The 20996-nt window shown below is 44.4% G+C and overlaps 1 protein-coding gene across 6 annotated transcripts in view; it reads left to right on the top strand.

The window, feature by feature from the left end:
* Window positions 1-12914, top strand: part of PHACTR3 (phosphatase and actin regulator 3) — a 229521-nt gene extending 216607 nt beyond the window's left edge. For 4 of the 6 annotated variants that reach the window (XM_067012632.1, XM_067012630.1, XM_067012634.1 and 1 more), the window contains exons 9-13: window positions 1479-1534; window positions 5606-5667; window positions 6943-7083; window positions 8878-8954; window positions 11195-11888. In XM_067012632.1, coding sequence (XP_066868733.1) covers window positions 1479-1534; window positions 5606-5667; window positions 6943-7083; window positions 8878-8954; window positions 11195-11210 — 352 coding nt within the window. In that variant the 3' untranslated portion in view covers window positions 11211-11888. Of the gene's footprint in view, window positions 1-1478; window positions 1535-5605; window positions 5668-6942; window positions 7084-8877; window positions 8955-11194 lie in introns of all 6 variants that reach the window. The other 2 variants (XM_067012631.1, XM_059036857.2) reach the window with 2 other exon arrangements.
* The last annotated feature ends 8082 nt before the right edge of the window (window positions 12915-20996 follow it).

The raw sequence follows: 20996 nt of genomic DNA, 5'->3' as shown, positions 1-20996 counted from the left end.
CCCCTGAGTTCCCCTACCCCATCACTCATCCATCACATCCTCCCCGCCCCCCATTTTGTCTTCTTCGTGGCATTGACCACTCCCTGGTATGGTCTTGTTTGTTTGTTTACTGTTGTCCGCCTCCTTACGTAGACCGTGAGCTTTCCGAGGGCAGGGACCACTGTGCCCTGGGGCCTGGAGCAGTGCCTGGCACGGAGCCAGAGCTTGCCCTTCACTTAGTGAGTGAGTGAATGGATGGCGTTTGGGGGGTTTTGATCAGGCTGAGGGAGCCCCACCCAAAGAGCTTGGTTTTGTGCCCGGTGCTTGGGGAGGGATTGGGAGGCCCTGGCCCCGGCCCCTGGGTGCCAGCCAGGAGTTGTGGGGGGCAGGTTCAAGTCTCAGCAGACATCCAGACAAGACGTTCGGCGACCACCCAGCAGCCAGCAGACACACAGGCCCCCAGAGGAGCCCAGCAGCAGCCTGAGCCCCCGGGCGGCCCTGGGCTGTGTGCTGCGACAGGCGTTCTAAACGGGAGGCAAGTGCTTATGGAAGCGACATCCCCTTTGGGGCACAGTATTGTGGACCCACGTTGTGGGCACTCAGATGCTCAGCCTGCTGTCTCTGTGCGGTGGCTACAGGATCCGGAAGTGGGAAGCTTTCTGGCTGTGCCCCAAGGACAGCGTTATTGGAGTTACAAAAATAATTGGAGCTGGGCATTAATTTTGGCTAATTATGCCTCCCTCTCCTGACAAGCCTTTTATTTATGTATGTATTTTTTTCCTTTTGGCTGTGCTCTCCAACTCCCTCATGGAGAGGCCATTTGAAAGGAAATGATCGTTTGTCTTCCTATCTCTCAAACCGGGCGGGTAGGGCTGGTGGCGGGAGGGGAGCTGTGGGCGTGGCCGGCTCCGCGTGCTCAGCCCAGGAGATTCCCAGCCTGGATTGGACGCCCTTCCTCTCTACGCGCCTCGGCTCTTTGCCCGTAGAGGCAGGAGCTCCCTCCATCACCACCCTGGTGGCGGGTGGTGGGTGAGGCTGGACCGCTGTCGGAGCAGGACCAGGGCGAGTGCCAGTGTCCGGGTCGCCGGGAGCTGGGGGACACAGAAGCTGGAGTCGCGGCTGCCCGCCCCTGCCTCCGCCAGCGGGCCGGGGACCATCTCCCAGGTGGATCTCCGCGCAGCTCGGACGCGCCGCCAGGGGAGCCGTCCAGCCCGCCGGGCTGGCAGCAGATCTGGACATGAAGAGCTGCTCGTCCGGAGGGGGAGCGCGGACTGCCCCAGCCGCCCGGTGACGGAGGACCGCCTCCCTCCCGCGCGGGGCTTCTAACTCGATTTGCCCGCGAGAGGCAGCCGCCGGAGAAGATCCCCCTCCCCTCCTCCCGGCTTTTGGGGAGGCGATCTTCAGGGGGTGCGCCACCCGCCTGGGACCCTCGCAGACCCTGGGTGCAGTCCGTCGGCACCCACCATGGTGCAAAATGTAATTCTAGTGTTTTTCCGCAGACGGCTGAGCCAGAGACCCGCCGTGGAAGAACTGGAGAGAAGAAACATCTTGAAACGTGAGTAGCGGGTGATGCCCTGACGCCCCCCTTCACGTGTGCTGAGGCTGCTGCGGGAACCCGGCTCTGTGGCCTGAGCCCTCCTGGGTTCCCATTACGTCTGAGCTGCTGAGGGACTCTGAAAGCAAGCCCCCCGGGAAAGTTGAAACACCCAGGCGCATCCTGTTTAAAATTAAAAAGGAAATTAAAAAGGCTGTAGCTCTCTTAGCACCGTTAAAGATGTCCCGACTCCAGGGTCATCTCATTGGTCGGCCCTGCAGATGGAAGGAAAACGAATGCATATCCTTTTGCAGGCTGGGTCTCAAGCAGGTGGCCCTGGCAGTTGGGGACTGGTGCTCTTGATGGCCACGGACATCACAGGCAGGTGTGGACAATGTATAAATCCTACCAGGGAAGGCCTCGCCCCTTGGTGGTTACAGCTGGGCGCGTAAAGCAGCTCAAAGGAACGGAGAAGCCTTGGGAAACGTTGCCTGTGGCTTAGAACCCCGTGATTCCAGGACCCTCCCTCCTGGCTTCACACCTCTTGGGTTTCCCCAGTTAGGTGTGCGGTTGTAACGCGTGCTGAACACCGGTGGCCGGGGATAGCCCCCACGATGTAGCGGACACTGCTCCATCTCATTAAAACCATGGAGGATTTGGGTGGTAAAACCCTCTCAAAAGTGTTTCTCAGACACTTCTTATGTATCTGGTCAACAGACTTTAGTCTGCGAGACGTTTTCTACAAAAAGTATCTTCTAAGGGCCTAGATTTTAAAAATATTTTCATTTTCTCCTCTCTTTACGGATGAACACTGCAGACATTCTCTGAGCTTGGTTTTTCATTCCATGAACATCTTTTTCCAAAGTTGAGATGGTCCCGAGGCTGACCTTGCGTCACTAAGTGGACAGCAGAACCTCTGGTCCAGGTGCCGCTTCCGATCTGATTCCTTCCCCCGTTTCTTTGCCTCAGCACCTTCATTAAGTGCCTGGAAGGCTCCCTCCTTTATAGACCGTTGAAATATTTAAACCCTAAGGTTAAGAATTCTTTGTTTTAGGGGCTTCCCTGGCGGTCCAGTGGTTAGGACTCCGTGTTTCCACTTCAGGGGGCTCGGGTTCGATCCCTGGTTGGGGGAACTGAGATCCTATAAGCCGCGTGGCGCAGCCAAAAAAAAAAAAAAAAAAAAGCTGTGTTTTATTTTTTAAACTTAAGACATGGAAACTACTATTCTATGTTACGTGAACTAGAACTAGGCCGCCTCTGAGGATTTCAAGAAAAGCTTTTCGTTGCTAACATGCTTAATCAAGCGGGCAGCCAGAAATGTCAAGCTCTTTGTTACCAAATATTTGAATTTTTTAAAATTAAATCACTTACTTATAAAGCTCGCAAGTCACAGATGCCCCTGAAGTAGTAATCCAAGAGTTGAATGGGGCAAGTTCAAGGCCCGGGCGGTGCTGTCCTCAGACTGGTCTGTTGCCCGGAGCGGGCAGAGGCTTTTCTCCCGGAAACCGTTTTCTCCCGGCGGTGGTGACCTCCTCTCTGGTCTTGCGGACGGCCAGGCCCTCCCACCGGCAAGTGCTTCCAGATGTGTCAGTCTTTGCGCATAGACGTGTTCGCCTGAATATCAGGGCTGGTGCTTGGTGAGCAGAGATGGCAGGTAGACCCCGGCAGCTGACGGCGCTCACCTTCAGGGCATAGCAGGGGCAGGAAAACAGGCTTCACCACCCTGTGGCCCCGGTGGTCCCTCCCTCGCCATCCAGCGGGCAGGTCCATCCCTAGCCGGAAGCTTCTCGAATGCCCTGGGCAGCGGTCCTTGAGAATTTCCCTGCTGGTTTGAGGTGGCTGTTTGGCTTGGTTCCGTGGAGGTGAGAATCGACTGACTGTAGCTGGTCCAGCCTAGAACGTCATCTGCGCAGGCCCTTGACACCGGCTCGCACTTACTGCATTTTCGGCTTTTAATCAGTGCGCAGAGTATCATCACGTTGTATTTGCTCCCCTTCAAGTGGGGAGCTCATGACTAACTGCGATCGTGTCAGAGGAACGCTCAGAACTGGGCCTGTGCGTCTGTGGCTACAACAGCGTAAGACACGGTGGCCCCTGTATATATGCTATGATGTTAAAACTGATCATCCCGCGTTGGGCCCACTTCCCCCGTTGCATTGTTACAACACAGCTATGAGGTTCGCACGGCTGTCCCCCTTTCCCTAGCCAGGAAGCTTAGGCCCCAGGAGGTACTATGACTTTTTGACTTGAGTCTTGGCAAAGGGATGGAGCTGAAGTTCACGCCCAGGTGGCCTGGCTCGTCGTCCACACTCTAACCGCTGCCTTAGGAGCAGCCGTGCATCTCTGACTGTTTACAGAAGACACGTGTGTGACTGTCCAAGATACCAGCACTATGCCCGGTAAACCTGCGTATGCAAACCCCGATCATGACTCCCTTGTTCTGTATAAGGCACCGGGCTTTCTGGGTCTGAGAATAAGAGATCCACAAACCCATCGCCGAGGGGAGCTCAGAGAATCTGGGGCTTAGGCTCTGAGGAGGGACGTCTTGGAGTTGGTGCCCCACAGAGCGCCTGGCCCTGAGAGGGGCCCCGCTGGGCACCCGAAGATCAGCTCTCCGAAGCCCCCGCTGTGCTCCTGTGAACTTGTAACGAAGCTGATTTGTCATTCGCGAGTTAAAAAACAGAAAGATCTGATCTTGCTTCAGTGTTTTCACATGGAGGCTGTACTTGGGATTTTTTTCATGGCCTATTTTTAAGAAATCTGAAGAATTCGTTTCATATCATCATTTAAATCCCTCATGGTTGGCCTTCTATGTGGTACTTCCACAGTTTTTTCTAACTGTATTTTCAGCTTTGTGATTAGCACTTATAACTGTGGTTTCTTCTGGTTTTTCACTTAGATTGAGAACCAGGAACATAACAGGGTTTGGTTTCCTTTTCGAAAACACCCAAATGCGAGATGAATCCTTTTTAAAGAAAACTACTGAAAAGTACGATGGCCAGTATGTTAAACGCCCATATGCCAAATCCCCCAAATGCACAATGGAATGTTTTAGATAAAGGCAGGTAATATGAGTTTATGTTAACGGCACGTCGCAGGATTTTCCTTTCTCAGACCTGGCGGTATTTCTAGGAGAGCTGACAGATGAGATCCCTTTTCTAGGAGAGGAATTCTGGGCCCCCTCCAGGGATCTGAGGCTTTATTTAGCAACAGAGAGAGCCAGAAATAGGACATCCATTATCTGGTCTCCCAGGGCAGAGCGTATGTTCTACACTACATCTCAGCATTCTGTTCCATTTTTAGCTCCCAAGTGTAGGTGTGAGCACGGCTCACACGTTAATAGGCACACTCCCGGGGAAAGCCAATTTTGGTGAAAGACTAAAGGGTCGTTTAAACGGCAGGTCATGTATCTTACTTCTGCAGTGGAGAGTCAGCTGGGTTCCTGGATATGCTTGGATTTGAAATACATCCTGAAAATATGAATTCCAAGCAGGCACATGCTGCCCAGAATCTGAAGAGAATGTTCCTTACCTTATGCTGGTTGGCTGAAAGTATGTATACCTATTACATGGAAAAGGGGGAAAAAAAAAAAAAGCAGTGACAGTTCTATTAATATGCAGATCATTCATATGTATATATGTATGAATATATATGTAACTTATCCTACTAAAACTATTTTTGTTTGCCATCTATGTTCCTAAATGTAAATATACAGAGAGAGGTATGATATTTGATTAGGAGAAAGAGCTGCTTCTTGTTTCTCCCGCAAATAAACGCCCAGCGTCAATCTGTGCGGTTATTTCTGACACAGAGAAGGGCCCAGGAGAACCAGGCTGTGACGATGGCAAAGCTTCCCTTCAACAAGTGTTTCTGTGGACAGTGAGACCATAACCTCCTGAGCAGCAATTGGCAAAGCAGAGAAAAAACAAACTGTGATGTGGAGAAAAGTGTCACCTACCAGGTGTCCTTTGTGTTACATCTGTAGCTTCCAGAAATGTGCAGATCTTGAGGACACTTCTCTGCTAAAAAGAAGAAAGTCTCAACCTGCTTCTTTCTTTTCTTTTCCTTTTTTCTTGTTTTAATCTTTCACAGAAAGGAATGATCAGACAGAGCAGGAAGAAAGAAGAGAAATCAAGCAAAGATTGACGAGAAAGGTACTATGATTTAAGCACCGGTGTCCTGAACATTAAGGGGGAAAAGGTGGCCTAGAGGAAAGCTGCTTCTGTAGCAGCTGGGATGGGTGATACAGGGCCTCGCTCTGTGACGATGAGTGATGGTTTCTGGGGTAACAGTGGTTTCTGGGGTAACACTCACCAGATGCTCGAAAAGCAGTGCCTTTTGCCACGTCCCGCGGTGTGACCGACACGCCTCTGGACGATGTCCTTACCTAGCACCAGAGAGCGTGGCGTGGCCGTGCGGCCCAAGATGACGTTTCCATTTGTTTCCAGGAAGTCAGACGTTGACCGGGCATGCTCTTCATTTATTCGAGCTCTTTACCCAGTGCTTAAGCAAAGAGTGCCTGGATCTCAGTGTGTCGGTTACCTTTCAGACTCTTTGGTTACCTTCCACTTGTCTAGAAGCTCCTGATTGCAGAAACGTACTATGGCCAACATAGGTAGCAAGTCTATAAACTTTGATCTCCTTTTAAAGCCCTGACCATCTCTAAATTCAAGTGATCTGGTGTTATCCTTTCTCTACTGTGTTTTGTAATAATTTTTTTTTACTTTTTTTTTTTTTTTTTTTTTTTTTTTTTTTTTTTTTTTTTTTGCGGTATGCGGGCCTCTCACTGCTGTGGCCTCTCCCGCTGCGGAGCACAGGCTCCGGACGCACAGGCCCAGCGGCCATGGCTCACGGGCCCAGCCGCTCCACAGCATGTGGGACCCTCCCGGACCAGGGCACGAACCCGTGTCTCCTGCATCGGCAGGCGGACTCTCAACCACTGCGCCACCAGGGAAGCCCTGTAATAATTGATGATGATGATGAAATCTTGTCTTGCTTGAAGTTAGTAGAATATCCTTCCTGAGTCTGAGTTATGAGCACTAGTAGTATTTAGCATTTCAACTTTATCAGAAGCTCTTTTGGTAAAATCCTGCCTAACGGTAGTTGAAAAGAAGCAGCTGCTGCTGTGAAATTTTTCCTAAGTTAATTCATCAGCCTTTCCTTGAGCTGTGCGGTGAACAGGGCACCGCTAGCCTCCTGGGGGTGTGAGTGCCCCCGATGAGGTATATCAAGGGGAGGAGGCTGTAATTTAAGAGTGTATAATTTAAGCCCTTCCCAATCGATTTTTTTTTTTTTTTTTTTTGCATTAGGGTTCTATTTCACAGTTTCAGACTTTGATATTCATTTGTAGAAGGGTACTGTTTGTTCAGAGTACTTTAGGAAAGCTGGTTCGGCATGTGAGACCTAACTGCGGCTGTCTTGTCTTCTAGCTTAATCAGAGGCCCACGGTTGATGAGCTGAGAGACAGAAAGATCCTGATCCGGTTCAGTGACTACGTGGAGGTGGCGAGGGCGCAGGACTACGACAGGCGCGCGGACAAGCCCTGGACGAGGCTGTCGGCGGCAGACAAGGTGCAGAGCAGGCCCGTCTGCGCTGGTCGCGGTGCGCGTATGTCAGAAGGGCAAACCGCGTCACGCCAGGGACTTTCTTCTTAGACCGTGGGCGCCATCCGCCGTCGCAGTGAAGGCTGAGCTTGACCAGATGGTGCTTTCACAAATACAACCCAGATTTAGGGTCTCGTTTTCAGCCAGGGGATGGTTTTGCCCTTAGGGACATTTGCCAACGTCTGGGGACGTTTTCGGTTGTCACCAGTGGGGCGCTGCTGCTGGCGTCTGTTGAGCGGAGCCCAGGGAGGCTGCTTGCCACCCGGAGGCGCGCAGGACGGCCCGCACAGAGACTGATCCAGCCCCACGTGTCAAGAATGTGAAGCTGACGAGCTCTGATCTGGGGCACACGTCAGAATAGGCAGGGCTGGCACAAAAGAGCTGGGTGGCATTGTTCGAAACACGGCGAGCTGCAGTGGGGATGAGGAAGGGAGGAGAGGCGAGAGGCCCTCCGGAGACCCTCCCCGGTGTAGAGGGAGGCAGCTCCGGGCTGTGTCCTGGACGGGTCTGGTTTGAGGTGTCTCTGGGGACCTCCTGGTCAGAGAGGCGGGGAGAGCAAGGAGGTGGTGGGGCAGAGGCGAAGGGGTGAAGCAGGGGGAATTAACACCCACCGAGCCCTCACGCTGCCCCGTACTGAGCGCAGCCTGCCAGCTGTTATTTCATTTAATCCTCCAAAAGATCCCCGAGAGAGAGGTGTCGTAATTATCCCCGTAGAGGTGCCGTTGAACAGGTGAGCAGGAGAGACTGGGACAGGTAAGGCTTGTCTGGGGTCAGGTGCTATATCGACTGCCAGAACTTAAACCCAGGAGCGTCTGTCTACACAGTCTCTCCTACCTTCCCGCCTCTAGTGATTTTCAGAAAGCCTTTCGGAAGAGGGACATGATACATTCAGCCAGTGAGTTTGCCGACTTTGCTAATTGTTCCTCGTTCTTCACATGCTGAGTGGGAGTCCGTGAGGTTATAAGTGAATGCACGTAAGCATTGCATCCACTTGGAGAAATGCAGACAGGCTGGAGCTGGACTGACCCTCCCGGTAGCCCCCGGTGGATGTGCTCAGAGGAGCCCAGCCGTGAAGGGAGAATTCAGGCATCTTTGGCAGCGGAGCTGGGAGTAGTACGTCCCTACACACTCGACGCAAAGCCTTTCCTTGCCCCGGAGGCTGTGTCTGATGTTTTTGTCTGCCCTGGTCCTGGAGGGTTTATCTGAGAGAAGCACACACAATGAAAGTGGGTGTTGGGAAGCTGGAGGGGGGCCAGACGAGAGGCCCCGAAAAGACTGAGATCACATCTCACCCACATGTAACGGCAAGGCTATTTCTCAAATGACACAAGACAGAAATGGATTCTGAAGTTAGAATAACTTGTTTCTAGATTATCTAATTGCTGAATTCCAAGTAAGTTCACCAAAAGCTGAACTTTGCTCATTATTTCAATGTTCCTACTTTGTAAGTGCCCTAAGCACGTGCTTGATCCATCTATTATGTACCGTGGTGGGGTGGGGAGGGGTGATATCTTCCTACTCCAGCACAGCAAAAAATTCACTAAGCACTTCCGGAATACCAGCTATGCACTAGCTTGGTAGGACTATAAAAATGAGTATGTAAAAATCTAAATGCTGAACAAAAGGTTTTTTTTTAATCTATCACAAAATAACAAAAGCCAGCAAGTATTAGGAATGGCTGTCAATCCATAACCATGATACTAATTTCCTATGTTAACTTTTTAATGTCCTGAAAAATAATGTGCAGTTTTTAAATTCCAGGCAGCAATTCGTAAAGAACTGAACGAATACAAAAGTAATGAAATGGAGGTACATGCATCAAGCAAGCATCTGACCAGGTCAGATTTCTGTTTGTATGAATTTCATGATACTTATAACATGGTGTTTATTTAAAAAAGAAAATAATGTCAGAAAGCACTGTGTGTTCAGGTAAAAAAAATTCAGTATTTCTGCAGAGAACTGTCTTGAACAGACAGAATGCAACTCAGTTTAAAGTGCTGTTTGCTCCCATGGTTTCTTACAGGGCTTGGTGAAAGGTGGTATGTAGGAGAACAGTATTACACAGGGCGTTGTTTTATTTAAGTAGTTAATGTATATTTAAGGAAATTAGTCTCAAAGCACTGAATGTACTTTGCCTATATGTTTAATTCCCCTTCTCTAATATTCAGACTCCCTAGTTTATAGAACTCCCTGATTTATTTATACAAATATTTATATACTTGTTTCCTCAGCAAATACTTGAGTATCACTATGTGCCATTCTTGGTGCTGAGAATGCGACTATAAATAAGGTAAAGGAGGGTCCCGTTTTCATGGAGCTTATATTCCAGTGGGGATATATTGACTGATTCTTCCACAATCAAGACTTTTCACACAAGGGGAACATACTCTCTGTCCACGTGACCATAAACAAAAGTGGCACAGGGTGTCTTGCTGATGCTGCAGTGCTCGTTGGCTGCATATCCTGCCAGCATTTCCCCTGCTTGTCCATGGCCGTGACAAGTCATGATGAAGTTCTCACACACCTTTAATCCTGAAGAGGCTGCCTGTGATGCCAGGAGCCTTCACCTGCGCCGGCTGCTTTGTCATTTCTCCCTTGGTCTAGAGATGCTCGGGCCCCAAATACAAAGAGAAAGGAAATCCTGAATGGAGGTACTGCCTTAAACTAAAACAATGGATCCCTTTCCTTTTCTGTTCCTCACAAAGTGGCCACTGCAACTGTTATTTAAAAGATTACCCTGTGAGCCACTGTGGCTATAGAAGAGAAACCAGGCACACAGAATTCCCTCCTACACGATAGTTCTACTTTGTATGTATCAAGGGAGGAAAAGGAGGTTGGAAGAGCAGGATAAAAAATGAAGCAAGTAAGTAGTTTGTTTAAAAATGTTTGTTTTCCCCCCCATGACTGGCATACTTTTGGGCAGGAATAAATCACCTTACTTTTGAGTCTTCAAAACACTAAAAAATGTTTAGGAAATAAACATTCTCTGTAAAACATTTAGAGTTTTTTTTTTTTTTTTTTTTTTGTGGTACGCGGGCCTCTCACTGTTGTGGCCTCTCCCGTTGCGGAGCACAGGCTCCGGACGCGCAGGCGCAGCGGCCACGGCTCACGGGTCCAGCCGCCCCGCGGCACGTGGGATCTTCCCGGACCGGGGCACGAACCCGCGTCCCCCGCGTCGGCAGGCGGACTCTCAACCACTGCACCACCAGGGAAATCCTCAGAGTTATTTTTAATGTTCAATTCTGTGTTAAAGAAAAAAGATATAATTACTACATATTCTATGTATGGTAATTTCAAAATATTTAATACATTTTTTCATTATACATTATTATTAAAAGAGATGTTTACTAAAGATATGTATTTTTTTCTCCTAAGTCCTTGAAAGCTTTCTTACAGGACAGAATTTTAAGAGTGAGCCCAAAACTTAGACAACAGGAAATACGATTTTTTTTTTTTTTTTTTTTTGGCCACACTGTGCAGCATGTGGGATCTTAGTTCCCTGACCTGGGATCGAACCCACAACCCCTTCATTGGAAACATGGAGTCTTAACCACTGGACCACTAGGGAAGTCCCTGAAATGTGATTCTTATACCACCACATTTTAGAATGTAATGTCAACTTTTAAAAGTGAGAACAATATTTTTAGTCACACGAGCTTTTTCTAAGTGTGTTAAACATCGCCACAAACACATTATCAGCTCTACAAGAACAAAACTATAACTCTACTACTATAATATCCAATAACTTGTTGTATTAATCAATTCATTACTTCTACTGACTTAGCAAAGCTCTGCTCTTCCTGTGTACTTCAAGGGCTTACCTAGTATCTCTCAAACTAAGTTTTAGGTATAGGCTTAAGACTTGAGCATCTGATTCCTCTTGGGTTATGGCTGGGGCGCGAGCGGTGGGCGCCGTCTGCGGCTCTACACTACTTTCATCCAGGCAGCTCCATCCTCCTGTTTTACCCGTTGGACCTGCGCGGAGCTTTTATAGCAACAGAATTATTTGTGGAAGGTTTTGGCAATTTTCACTTAGAAATGTGTAACCTTAAGTTATTTGTCTTTTTGTAATTTCTAGATTCCACAGGCCATAGAGATTTTCTTCTGAGAAGAATTGTGTTTAATTTTTTGATACCAACACTGAACATTCGTCAGGGAACTTTCCTGAAGTTCAGCTCACGACTCCCTGCTGTGTTTGTGCGAGGAGCAGGACCACACACACAGGTGAAATCTTGGCCGCACTCACCTGTAAGAGGACCAGCAGGGGACACTCTTCACTCTCTGGTGTCTGAGGAGTGTGAACTGCTGGGGTCAGTAGAGACCCCAGGTAACTCGAGCAGAAGAAAACTGTTGTTTGCCTTCCCGCCTTGTTTTGCAGTTCTGCGGTGTGACCAGGGACGGCCGCGTGCGTGTGCCACCGCGCCGAGGCTCCGACCGAGGGACGTGTACGCAGTGTCTTAAGTACCGTGTGGAAAAGACGTTTTTATTCTGATCACAATTAATTTGAGAACTCTTTAAGTTCGTGTTATACAAAATGACTTACTGTATTATTCTTTTTTTATATAATGTCTAACAAAAAATGCAGCTGCAACATTTTGACTCCTGTTAATTTTGTTCTTTAATTAAATGACTACTCATTGCAGGAAATTAACCTGGGTGTTACAGTTTCTTGGGGTTGGGGTGAGAGATTTTTTAGAACAGGCTGTGAAACGAGTCCAATTTTATTACTTTTGAGCCATCAGAAGCCAAACACATAAAGGAGAATTCAAACTTTTTGTGCGTTTTGTTTTGTAAGTTCTGTTAGTATACGTGGTTTGTGCCTTAGAAAATCAAATTATCCTTTTCAAGTTAGTTTAAGTTTATGCATCATTCAGTAATGAACCTAGAAATAAGTAATAACGTGTTGAAAAATTCTACCAAAAGGAAAATTATGCCGTCTTTAAGAGTATTTTTAATTTCATATTTGGAAACATTACTAAAAACTCTGTTATAAGAGATACAGGTTTAGATGGAGTGGAGATCATAAAGAGGAAACTTACGCTGGCACAAATGTAAAAGGTAACCTTGGCACAAAGGGGGAAAGTAAGTTAAATAAAAATAAACGTTCCCTGAAATATATTTGTACTTGGCCTTCGAGGAAGCGTCCTCGTGAAAATGAGCCCTCCCTCCTGGTGCCATATTCGGCAAGGTATTTATTTCCTCTGCAGGAAGCTCTCCCACCCCCGCCCCACCCCTGACTCTGTCTCTTTCTCTCTCTCTCTCTCACACAACACTACTGTAATCTCTAAATGAGATAAAGGAGGGAAAGTGGCTGAAGTGCCAGCACAGTGCCCTGCAAAGTTCTGTCCACCGTGGGTGTGGTTGCCAGGTAGCCCTGGAGCTGCGGAACCTCGCCTGTGATTTCTCACCGCACGAGCTACCTCACTGCTCTCCTCGACTTTTCCTGTTCTGCTGCTTTAAGGCTGCAGTAGGTCAGGCGCCCATGGAAACTGCTCAACCCTTGTGGTAGCACTTTGTCCTAAGGGACTTGTGATCAATCCTAGATGCTGGCAAACATACTGTTAGTTTGTGGAATTGGGGTCTTTTATAAGAAATCACTGTATGGTAGAAAAATTCCAGCTCTACCTCTTACTTGCTGTGTAACCTGTGAATCGCTTGACTTCTCTGAGACTCAATTTCTGTGTCTATGAAATGATATCTAAATCCTTTCTAACTAGAAGCCAATCCCTTAATTTTATAAGCATTTATGTGTATGTATATATATTGTATATTTAATATATATGTGTGTACTCTTTTATACATAAGCTGTTACTTGTGGCCAGTCAACCCCCAAAATACTTACTTTCTATTTTAAGTACATATTAGCTCCCTATTTTATATTTTATTCAATTTAAAATATAAATTGGAGCCAAATGTGTAAAAATAAGATTTAAATCTCCATCACATAGAAATATCCATATAACTGCTTACTGTGAAGCAAAGAAAGGAAAAAGGTTCCCTTATTCTAGAAACCATTCTGGCCCCCAAAGCAAAAAGGATCCGTGCTTAGAAAATAACTAAACTGCAGCTATAGTTAGAGATAGTCTGATAGATGGGACACATGTTCAGGTTTTTTTGCCCAAGTAAAGACCCATAACTAATAGATAAATAAAATTTAAAATTTACAATAAAGTACAAGATACCCAATCAGAGTTTTTTAGTTTGGTCCAGACTCAAGGGTTCTAAGATATCATAAAACCAGAAGACATTTTCATTGTAATCAAAATATTTGCAATGGTATCTAACTTCTGTCATTGTATTTTTATTAATCATAAACTCTTTCCCTAAATTTTATTTCCATATTTCATGTTCATAGCAGGTATTACAGAGGTTGAGATAACCTAAAACTGTGAATCAAGTACGTGTATTTACTCTGCACCTACTAAGTGTATGGAATCCTGCACTAACTAAGTATATGACATAGCATCTCAAATCTCTCTCATCCTAGTTAGTTGGAGGAACAAAATTTAAAAGCAATTAATAAATCACATGGTATTGGTGATATACATGCATATGTATATGAATTTACATATGTTGTACAAATTTGAAGAGAAAGTTTATATTCTTTTTTTTTTTTTTTTGGTACGCGGGCCTCTCGCTGTTGTGGCCTCTCCCGTTGCGGAGCACAGGTTCCAGACGCGCAGGCCCAGCGGTCACGGCTCACGGGCCCAGCCGCTCCGCGGCACGTGGGATCCTCCCGAACTGGGGCACGAACCCGCGTCCCCCGCATCGGCAGGCGGACTCTCAACCACTGCGCCACCAAGGAAGCCCGAGAAAGTTTATATTCTTAGGAGTCTGAAGACTTAGAAAAACAACAATTCTGCTTTCTTATTCAATAACAATCAGATGTAGTATCTGAATTATAAGAATTCTTCATGACTGCTACTAGTAGTAATCATTAATGAGGTTTTTGTGCATTGACTTTATAAATCATTTTTATTTAAACAAAATAAAATGATTGACTATTAAAGTAAACAAAATTAAGTCATTAAAGAAATTGCTTTTAAGGAGTTTAAAAGACTTTAAAAACTTAACTGGTAATTTTGTGACAGGAAATTGAATCACGTTTCGAAGCATCAAGTTTTAAGCCAGTATGATAGGGAGAACAGTACATTGTATGACTTTGTAAAAAAAAAAAGTACATTTAAAAAATTTTAAAGGGGCTTTGAAATTATGTAATTTTTGGACAATTGAAATGGATTTTTTTAAAAACCCACCTAACATCAAGAGGTCCACCTTGTGGAAATATATGGTAATTACAAGTCTAAATTTATTCTATTATATATTGGAAGTTTGGAAGTCAGTTTTTAGCTACATATCCACAGTTCTTCAATAGCAAAGTCCAGAAATGCAAAATTCTAATTATACTGTTAAAATTACTTGTCCTAAATTATTCCAATACCCATTTACCCAGTTTATTTTTCCAGAATTTATTTTCAGAGTTTTTCACATGAAAGAAACATCTCAGAAGATGCTCATAAACAGCTGAACATACTGAAAGTCAAACTGACCTAACAGTTTGCTCCAATTTTTACATTGCTCAGACTTCTATTTTAGGTGTTTATTCATAGCACTTATGATTCTTCCATGCTTACATTTTAATTCAATATGTTAATGAACCTAGACATAAATATGAACTCACGTATGATAACTGTGACTGGGTTAATTGTTATTAGGTGGTGCTGATGGAATGGCTGAAGAAATATCTCTAGCAACTTGGAGAGCTTCACCCTAGGCCCTGAGGTCAGAGACGGCAGAATTCGTCACCCTAGACTACCAGTTTAATGAAGAATTAAATGCTAGACGAAAACCACAGTCTACTGCCCACTCAAGGATCTGCTGGGCATCTATGGTATCAGGATTGGGTGGCATTTAAGTCTCTGTAGTGATGTCTGTAGAGTTTAGTATTTAAGTTTCTGCCTGGCTATACTAATGCTGCAAAATTTTTTCTCTCTTCCGTGACCTTTCCCATGTGTTGTTCTTGGAACAGTTACCGTTTGTACAGCTCCATTTAATTGAAGTGTCGTAAACCTGCACCAACATCGTGTTAAACTGTGATCCAGGTAAGACGTATGAGTCATTAGCAACAATGCTTATTTATTTTTTAGTATGTTTGAAATAGGAAAAAATCAAGAAATGTTAGCTATATTAGTTAATTAACATAATCATTAACATCTACTAATGCAAAATTGATTTAAATCACTATAGTAAGATAAATTGAGGAATACGTTTTGTAGTAACAGAGATCTGATCTTCAAAATGTTTCTTCTAAACTAGGGGTCTTGCAGACTACAGCCCACACACCAAATCTGCCTTTTTTTTTTTTTTTAATGGTCTGCAAGTTAAGAATGGTCGTTACATTTTTAAATGGTTACATTTGACATGTTTAAACAAGTACCTACATGATATCCTCAAATTTACCTTTTTGTCCTAAAACGTTTACTGTATAGCCCTTTAAAAAAGAGCTTGCCTACTCCTGCTCTAAAAACTTTTTTTAGAGTTTAAGTAAATATATAACAGAAAATGTTGAATTACACAGAACAAATAGTTAATTTTGTTTCTAAATAAGCTTGAAATTTTAATGTCAAATCTGTTACAAATTTCAAACTCATAAGCTCACATTGACAGTAGTTATTTGATATGCGTAGAATGCACATCAAGTTAGGTAAAAATAACAAAGGCCCTATTGACATTAAAGGCAAATGACTCAGTGTGACAATGAAACACACTGCTCCAACTTCCGTTTATTTAAAATTATTGCTATCACAGCATAAACCAAAATTATATTATCTACAGTTCAAGATAGATAGTACAACATGTAGATCTCATTCAACACATTTGTATTCCTGAAAAAAATATTGAGTTATTTCCCTCTAGATGTTGTTTTAGAATATTTCCATTGGCTCTTTTGACCTAATATGTTTTTAAAAAACAAACTAACCATTACAAATACAACATCTTCTTTGGTAATGCAGCCTGTGTACCTCTGCTTTGCCTACACAATTCTTCAAAGGTGCCAATAAAATAGAAATCCATATGATTCTACATGACTGCTTTATAAACACATAGATACCATTTTTAAGTACAAGGAGAGGGTTCATTTCTTACCTCTGTATATAGAGCTGAGCACAGTACATGTCACATAATAGATGCTCATGTGGCCGGTCGACTAATACTTTATCAACTTTAATAGAAATACCAACATTATACAGGATTTGAGGATCTGAAGAGTTTTAGGAGGCACATTGGCCCTGTCTGTAGTTAGCAAATTCCTCCCTAGAAACACTACATCTGTTCACTCACTCATTCACACCGTACAAGCCTACTTTTCCAGGCGCTCTTTTTAGGTTCTGGAAATAGTGATGAACGAGGCAGACAAGGTTCCTGTCCCCATAGAATTTTTGAAGTATACTGTACAAGAAGAAAGGAGTAGGAAATAAGAGTGAAGAAGGAGGCAGAGGCTAGCTCATGTACGGCCTTTTAGGCCATGATATAAAGGTTGGGTTTTACGGGCACAGAAAACGTCTGGAGAGGTTCTTTGTTGTTTTTTAATTCAGGTGAAAAGGAGATAACATAAAACTAACTGTTAAAGAATACAGTTCAATGGCATTTAATACATTCACAAAGTCATACAGCCACCACTTCTATCTAGTTCCAGAACATTTTCATCACACCCGAAGAAGACCCCATACACTTCAGGTAGCTACTCCTCGTTCTCCCCTTACCAAACACTAATCTGCTTTCTGATTCTATGGATTTTTAATTCCTGAATATTACATGTAAATTGAATCATATGTGACCTTTTGTGTCTATTTTCTTTCACTTAGCCTAATGCTTTTGAGATTCATTCACACTGTAACATTAATCAATACTTCCTTCCTCTTACGGCTGAAAAATATTCCATTGCATAGATATACTACATGTTTGTTTATTTGATGGCCATTTGGGCTGTTTCCACCTTTTAGCTATTGTGAATAGTGCTATTGTGGACATTCTTGTACAAAAGTATTTGTTAAATATCTGTTTTCAGTCCTTTTGGGTATATAACAACTAAGTGGAATTGCTGAGTCATATGATAATTCCTTGTCTAATTTTTTTTTAATTGTACGATTTTTCTTTTTTAAAAAAATTTATTTAATTTATTTTTGGCTGCATTGGCTTCTTCGTTGCCGTGCACCGGCTTTCTCTAGTTGTGGCGAGCAGGGGCTACTCTTCGTTGCGACGCGCGGGCTTCTCATTGCAATAGCTTCTCTTGTTGCAGAGCACGGGCTCTAGGCGCGCGGGCTTCAGTAGTTGTGGCACCCGGGCTCAGTAGTCGCGGCTCGCAGGCTCTAGAGCGCAGGCTCAGTAGTTGTGGTGCATGGGCTTAGTTGCTCCATGGCATCTGGGATATTCCCAGACCAGGGATCGAACCCGTGCCCCCTGAATTGGCAGGTGGATTCTTAACCACTGCACCACCAGGGAAGCCCCCTTGCTTAACTTTTTGAGGAACCACCAAATTGTTTTCCAGAGTGGCTGCATTATTCTACATTCCCCCAGAAATGCACAAGGTTTCCAATTCCTGCGTATCCTTGCCAACACTTACTTTCTGTTTTTTGATTCTAACCATCCTAGTGGGTATAAAGTTGGGATCTCATTATGGTTTTGATTTCCATTTTCCTAATGACTAATGATGCTCAGTATATGTTCATGTGTTTGTTGGACATTGGTATGTCTTCTCTGAAGAACTGTTTATCCAGTCCTTTGCCCATATATTTTAATCAGATTGTCATTTTGTTGTTGAGCTGTATTTTTTGTATATTTTGGATACTAGACCCTAATGAGATATATGATTTGCAAATATTTTCTCCAATTCTGTAGGTTGTTCTTTTTTCCTTTTATGAAAGTATTCTTTGATGCACAAAAGTCCTTTTTAAAAAAAATATTTTGATGCAGTCCAAATTACATTTTTTTTTCTGTTGCTGGTGTTTTTGGTGTCATATCTAAGAATCCATTGCCAAGTCCAAGGTCATGAAGATTTACTATGTTTTTTTCCTAAGGGTTTTATAGTTTTAGCTCTTACTTTTAGGTTTTTGATACATTTAACGTTAATTTTTATATATGGTATAAGGTGAGGAAGTCCAATTTTTATTGTTTGGCATGCTCCAGTTGTCCCATAACCATTGGTTGAAGAGACTATTATTTCTCCACCAAATGGTCTTGGCACCCTTGATGAAACTCAACTGACCATAGATAAATAGATTTATTGCTAGATTCTCAATTCTATTTCATTGCTCTGCTATGTCTATCCTTCTGTAGGTACCGTATTGTTTTAATTTAGCTTTGTAGTAAGTATGAAACTGGGAACTGTGAGTCCTCCAACTTTATTATTCTTTTTTTTTTGTGTGTGTGTGTTACGCGGGCCTCTCACTGTTGTGGCCTCTCCCGTTGCGGGGCACAGGCTCCGGACGCGCAGGCTCAGCGGCCATGGCTCACGGGCCCAGCCGCTCCGCGGCATGTGGGATCCTCCCGTACCGGGGCACGAACCCGTATCCCCTGCATCGGCAGGCGGACTCTCAACCACTGCGCCACCAGGGAAGCCCTATTATTCTTTTATCAACATTGTTTTGCTATGTTGGGTCCCTTCCATTTCTGTGTGATTTTTAGGATGGGCTTTTTCATTTCTGCAGAAAGGGCTTGGAAGTTTTATAGGGATTGCAGTAAATGTGTAGCCGGCTTCAGAGAGCATTGCCATCTAACAGTGTTAAGTCTTGCAATCGGATGGGGTGACCATGGGATGTCTTTTCCACTTACTTAGGTCTTTCTTTCTTTCAACAATGTTTTGTAGTTTTCAGTGTTCAGATCTTTCAACTCCTTCATTAAATATACTCCTTTTAATTTGCTGCTGGATTCAGTTTGCTAGCATTTTGTTGAAGATTTTACATTTATATTCATAAGGGATATTGGTCTGTAATTTTCTTTTCTTGTGACGTCTTTATCTGACTTTAATAGCAAGGTATCGCTGGCCTCATAGAATGAGTTAGGAATGTTCCCTCTTCTGTTTTCTGGAAGCATTTGAGAAGGACTGGTATTAATTCTTCTTCAAATGTTTGGTAGAATTGTTGGGAGGTTTTTGATTACTGATTAAGTCTCTTGTTGTAAGTCTGTTCAGATTTTCTGTTTCTTCTTGAATCAGTTTTGGTAGTTAGTGTTTCTAAGAATTCATCCATTTCATACAAGCTGTCTAATTTGTTGGCATACAGTCATTCATAATTCTCTTGTAATCCTGTTTTTGTAAGGTCAGTAGTAATATTCCCAATTTTCATTTCTGATTTTAGAAAGTTTGGTCTTCTGTTGCTCTTAGGCAATCTAACTAATGGTTTATCAATTTTCTTGACCTTTTCAAAGAATCAACCTTTTTTTCCCCCATTCTAAATTTAGTTTATTTTAAAATTTGCTATTTTGTTCATCTTGGATTTTTTTGCATTGATTTTGATTTTTAAAAATATTTCATTAAGATGTTATTTATCTTGACTGATGAATTTTTTGGCACCCCCTTAAAATTCTGCCCCCAAGGCAAGTGCCTCACTTCTCCTCACCTTAGTCTTGGCCCTGGGGACCAGGGAAGCTATAGTTGGAGGGAGGGAGGGAGGTTAGATCTGGGGGAGGGGTGGATTGGGGGTGGGAGACAGAGGTGGAAGGGGGAGGCAGAGCCACCAAAAGACTTCCTTAGATTGTCTGCTTAGATGACTTCCTCAAGTCAAAGTTGGGATAACTTCCATGAGTTTGCTCATGAAGCCCCATGGCTCAGATTTGCAGTACCCCAGGAGGTGTCTTTCAGATTTTCTCCTTTTAGGGTTCCATTTCCAAGGACCTCAGACCTAGATAGGAGGGGGTTATACGCTGAGTGAACACTGACATCACGTTTCCCAAAGGACACATGGGTTTTGTGCAAACTTGGCCTTGGGCTGCCGACAGTATTGACCCCATGGTTCAGTGCTGTTCAACCAAAGGGAGGTGATGGTGGGGGAAGAGGGCAAAGGTCTAGAGAGGACCCAGTCTCAGAGCAAGTGCCTCCCTCTCCTCACCCCAGGCCTTCCTTTTCTTCTCCCTGTCCCACTCAAGTGGCCCTTGGCCAGTTCCAGCTTCCAGACAGAACTCCTGGTTGGAGCCCTGGGGGTGAGTGAAGGGAAGGCGGCCAACTCGGAGCCATACCTGTGCCTCCCACCACATGTGTGCCCCCCACCACATGTGTGCCCACGGGTTGTCACCTACTTGCTGACTGAGCAGTGGTCTGCGAGGGCAGAGAGAGAAGAGGAACAGGTAAAACCCAGGTCTTTATTAGCCGTAAGTCTGGCAGAGATGGTTCTGGGAGGGAGGAGGAGGCCTGGGCCTGGCGAAGGAAGAGTCATGATGTGTGGGATGGACATACTAGCTCAGTCTCCCTAAGGAGGCTGTGAGGAGAGAAAAGTGGGCAGGGCAGGCAGGCTCTGTGTCATCTGGGGTGTCAGTCAGGGTCCTGGCAGGAGATAAAAGACCCACTCAGCTGTCTGTGGATGCATCACTAAGACTTAATGAAGGACTTTCAAAGAATCAACTTTTGGTTTTATTTATTTTGTTTTCTATTCTTTTTTTAAAAAAATCTCTAAAGTCTAATATTTCCTTCCTTCTGACAGCTTTGGGTGTAGTTTGCTCTTTTTCTAGTTCTTTAAAGTTATAAAGTTAGGTTATTGATTTGAGATTTCTTCATTTTTAATGTATATAAGTGTACAGCTATAAATTTCTCTGAGCACTGCTTTGAATATGTTGCATTTTCATTTGTCCCCAAGTATTTTCTAATTTCCTTTGTGATTTCTTCTTTG

Source organism: Kogia breviceps, chromosome 14 (genome assembly GCF_026419965.1).
Source record: "Kogia breviceps isolate mKogBre1 chromosome 14, mKogBre1 haplotype 1, whole genome shotgun sequence".
NCBI lineage: Eukaryota > Metazoa > Chordata > Mammalia > Artiodactyla > Physeteridae > Kogia > Kogia breviceps.
The sequence above is the reverse complement of the archived record's forward strand: the minus strand, read 5'-3'. Positions and strand labels throughout refer to the sequence as shown.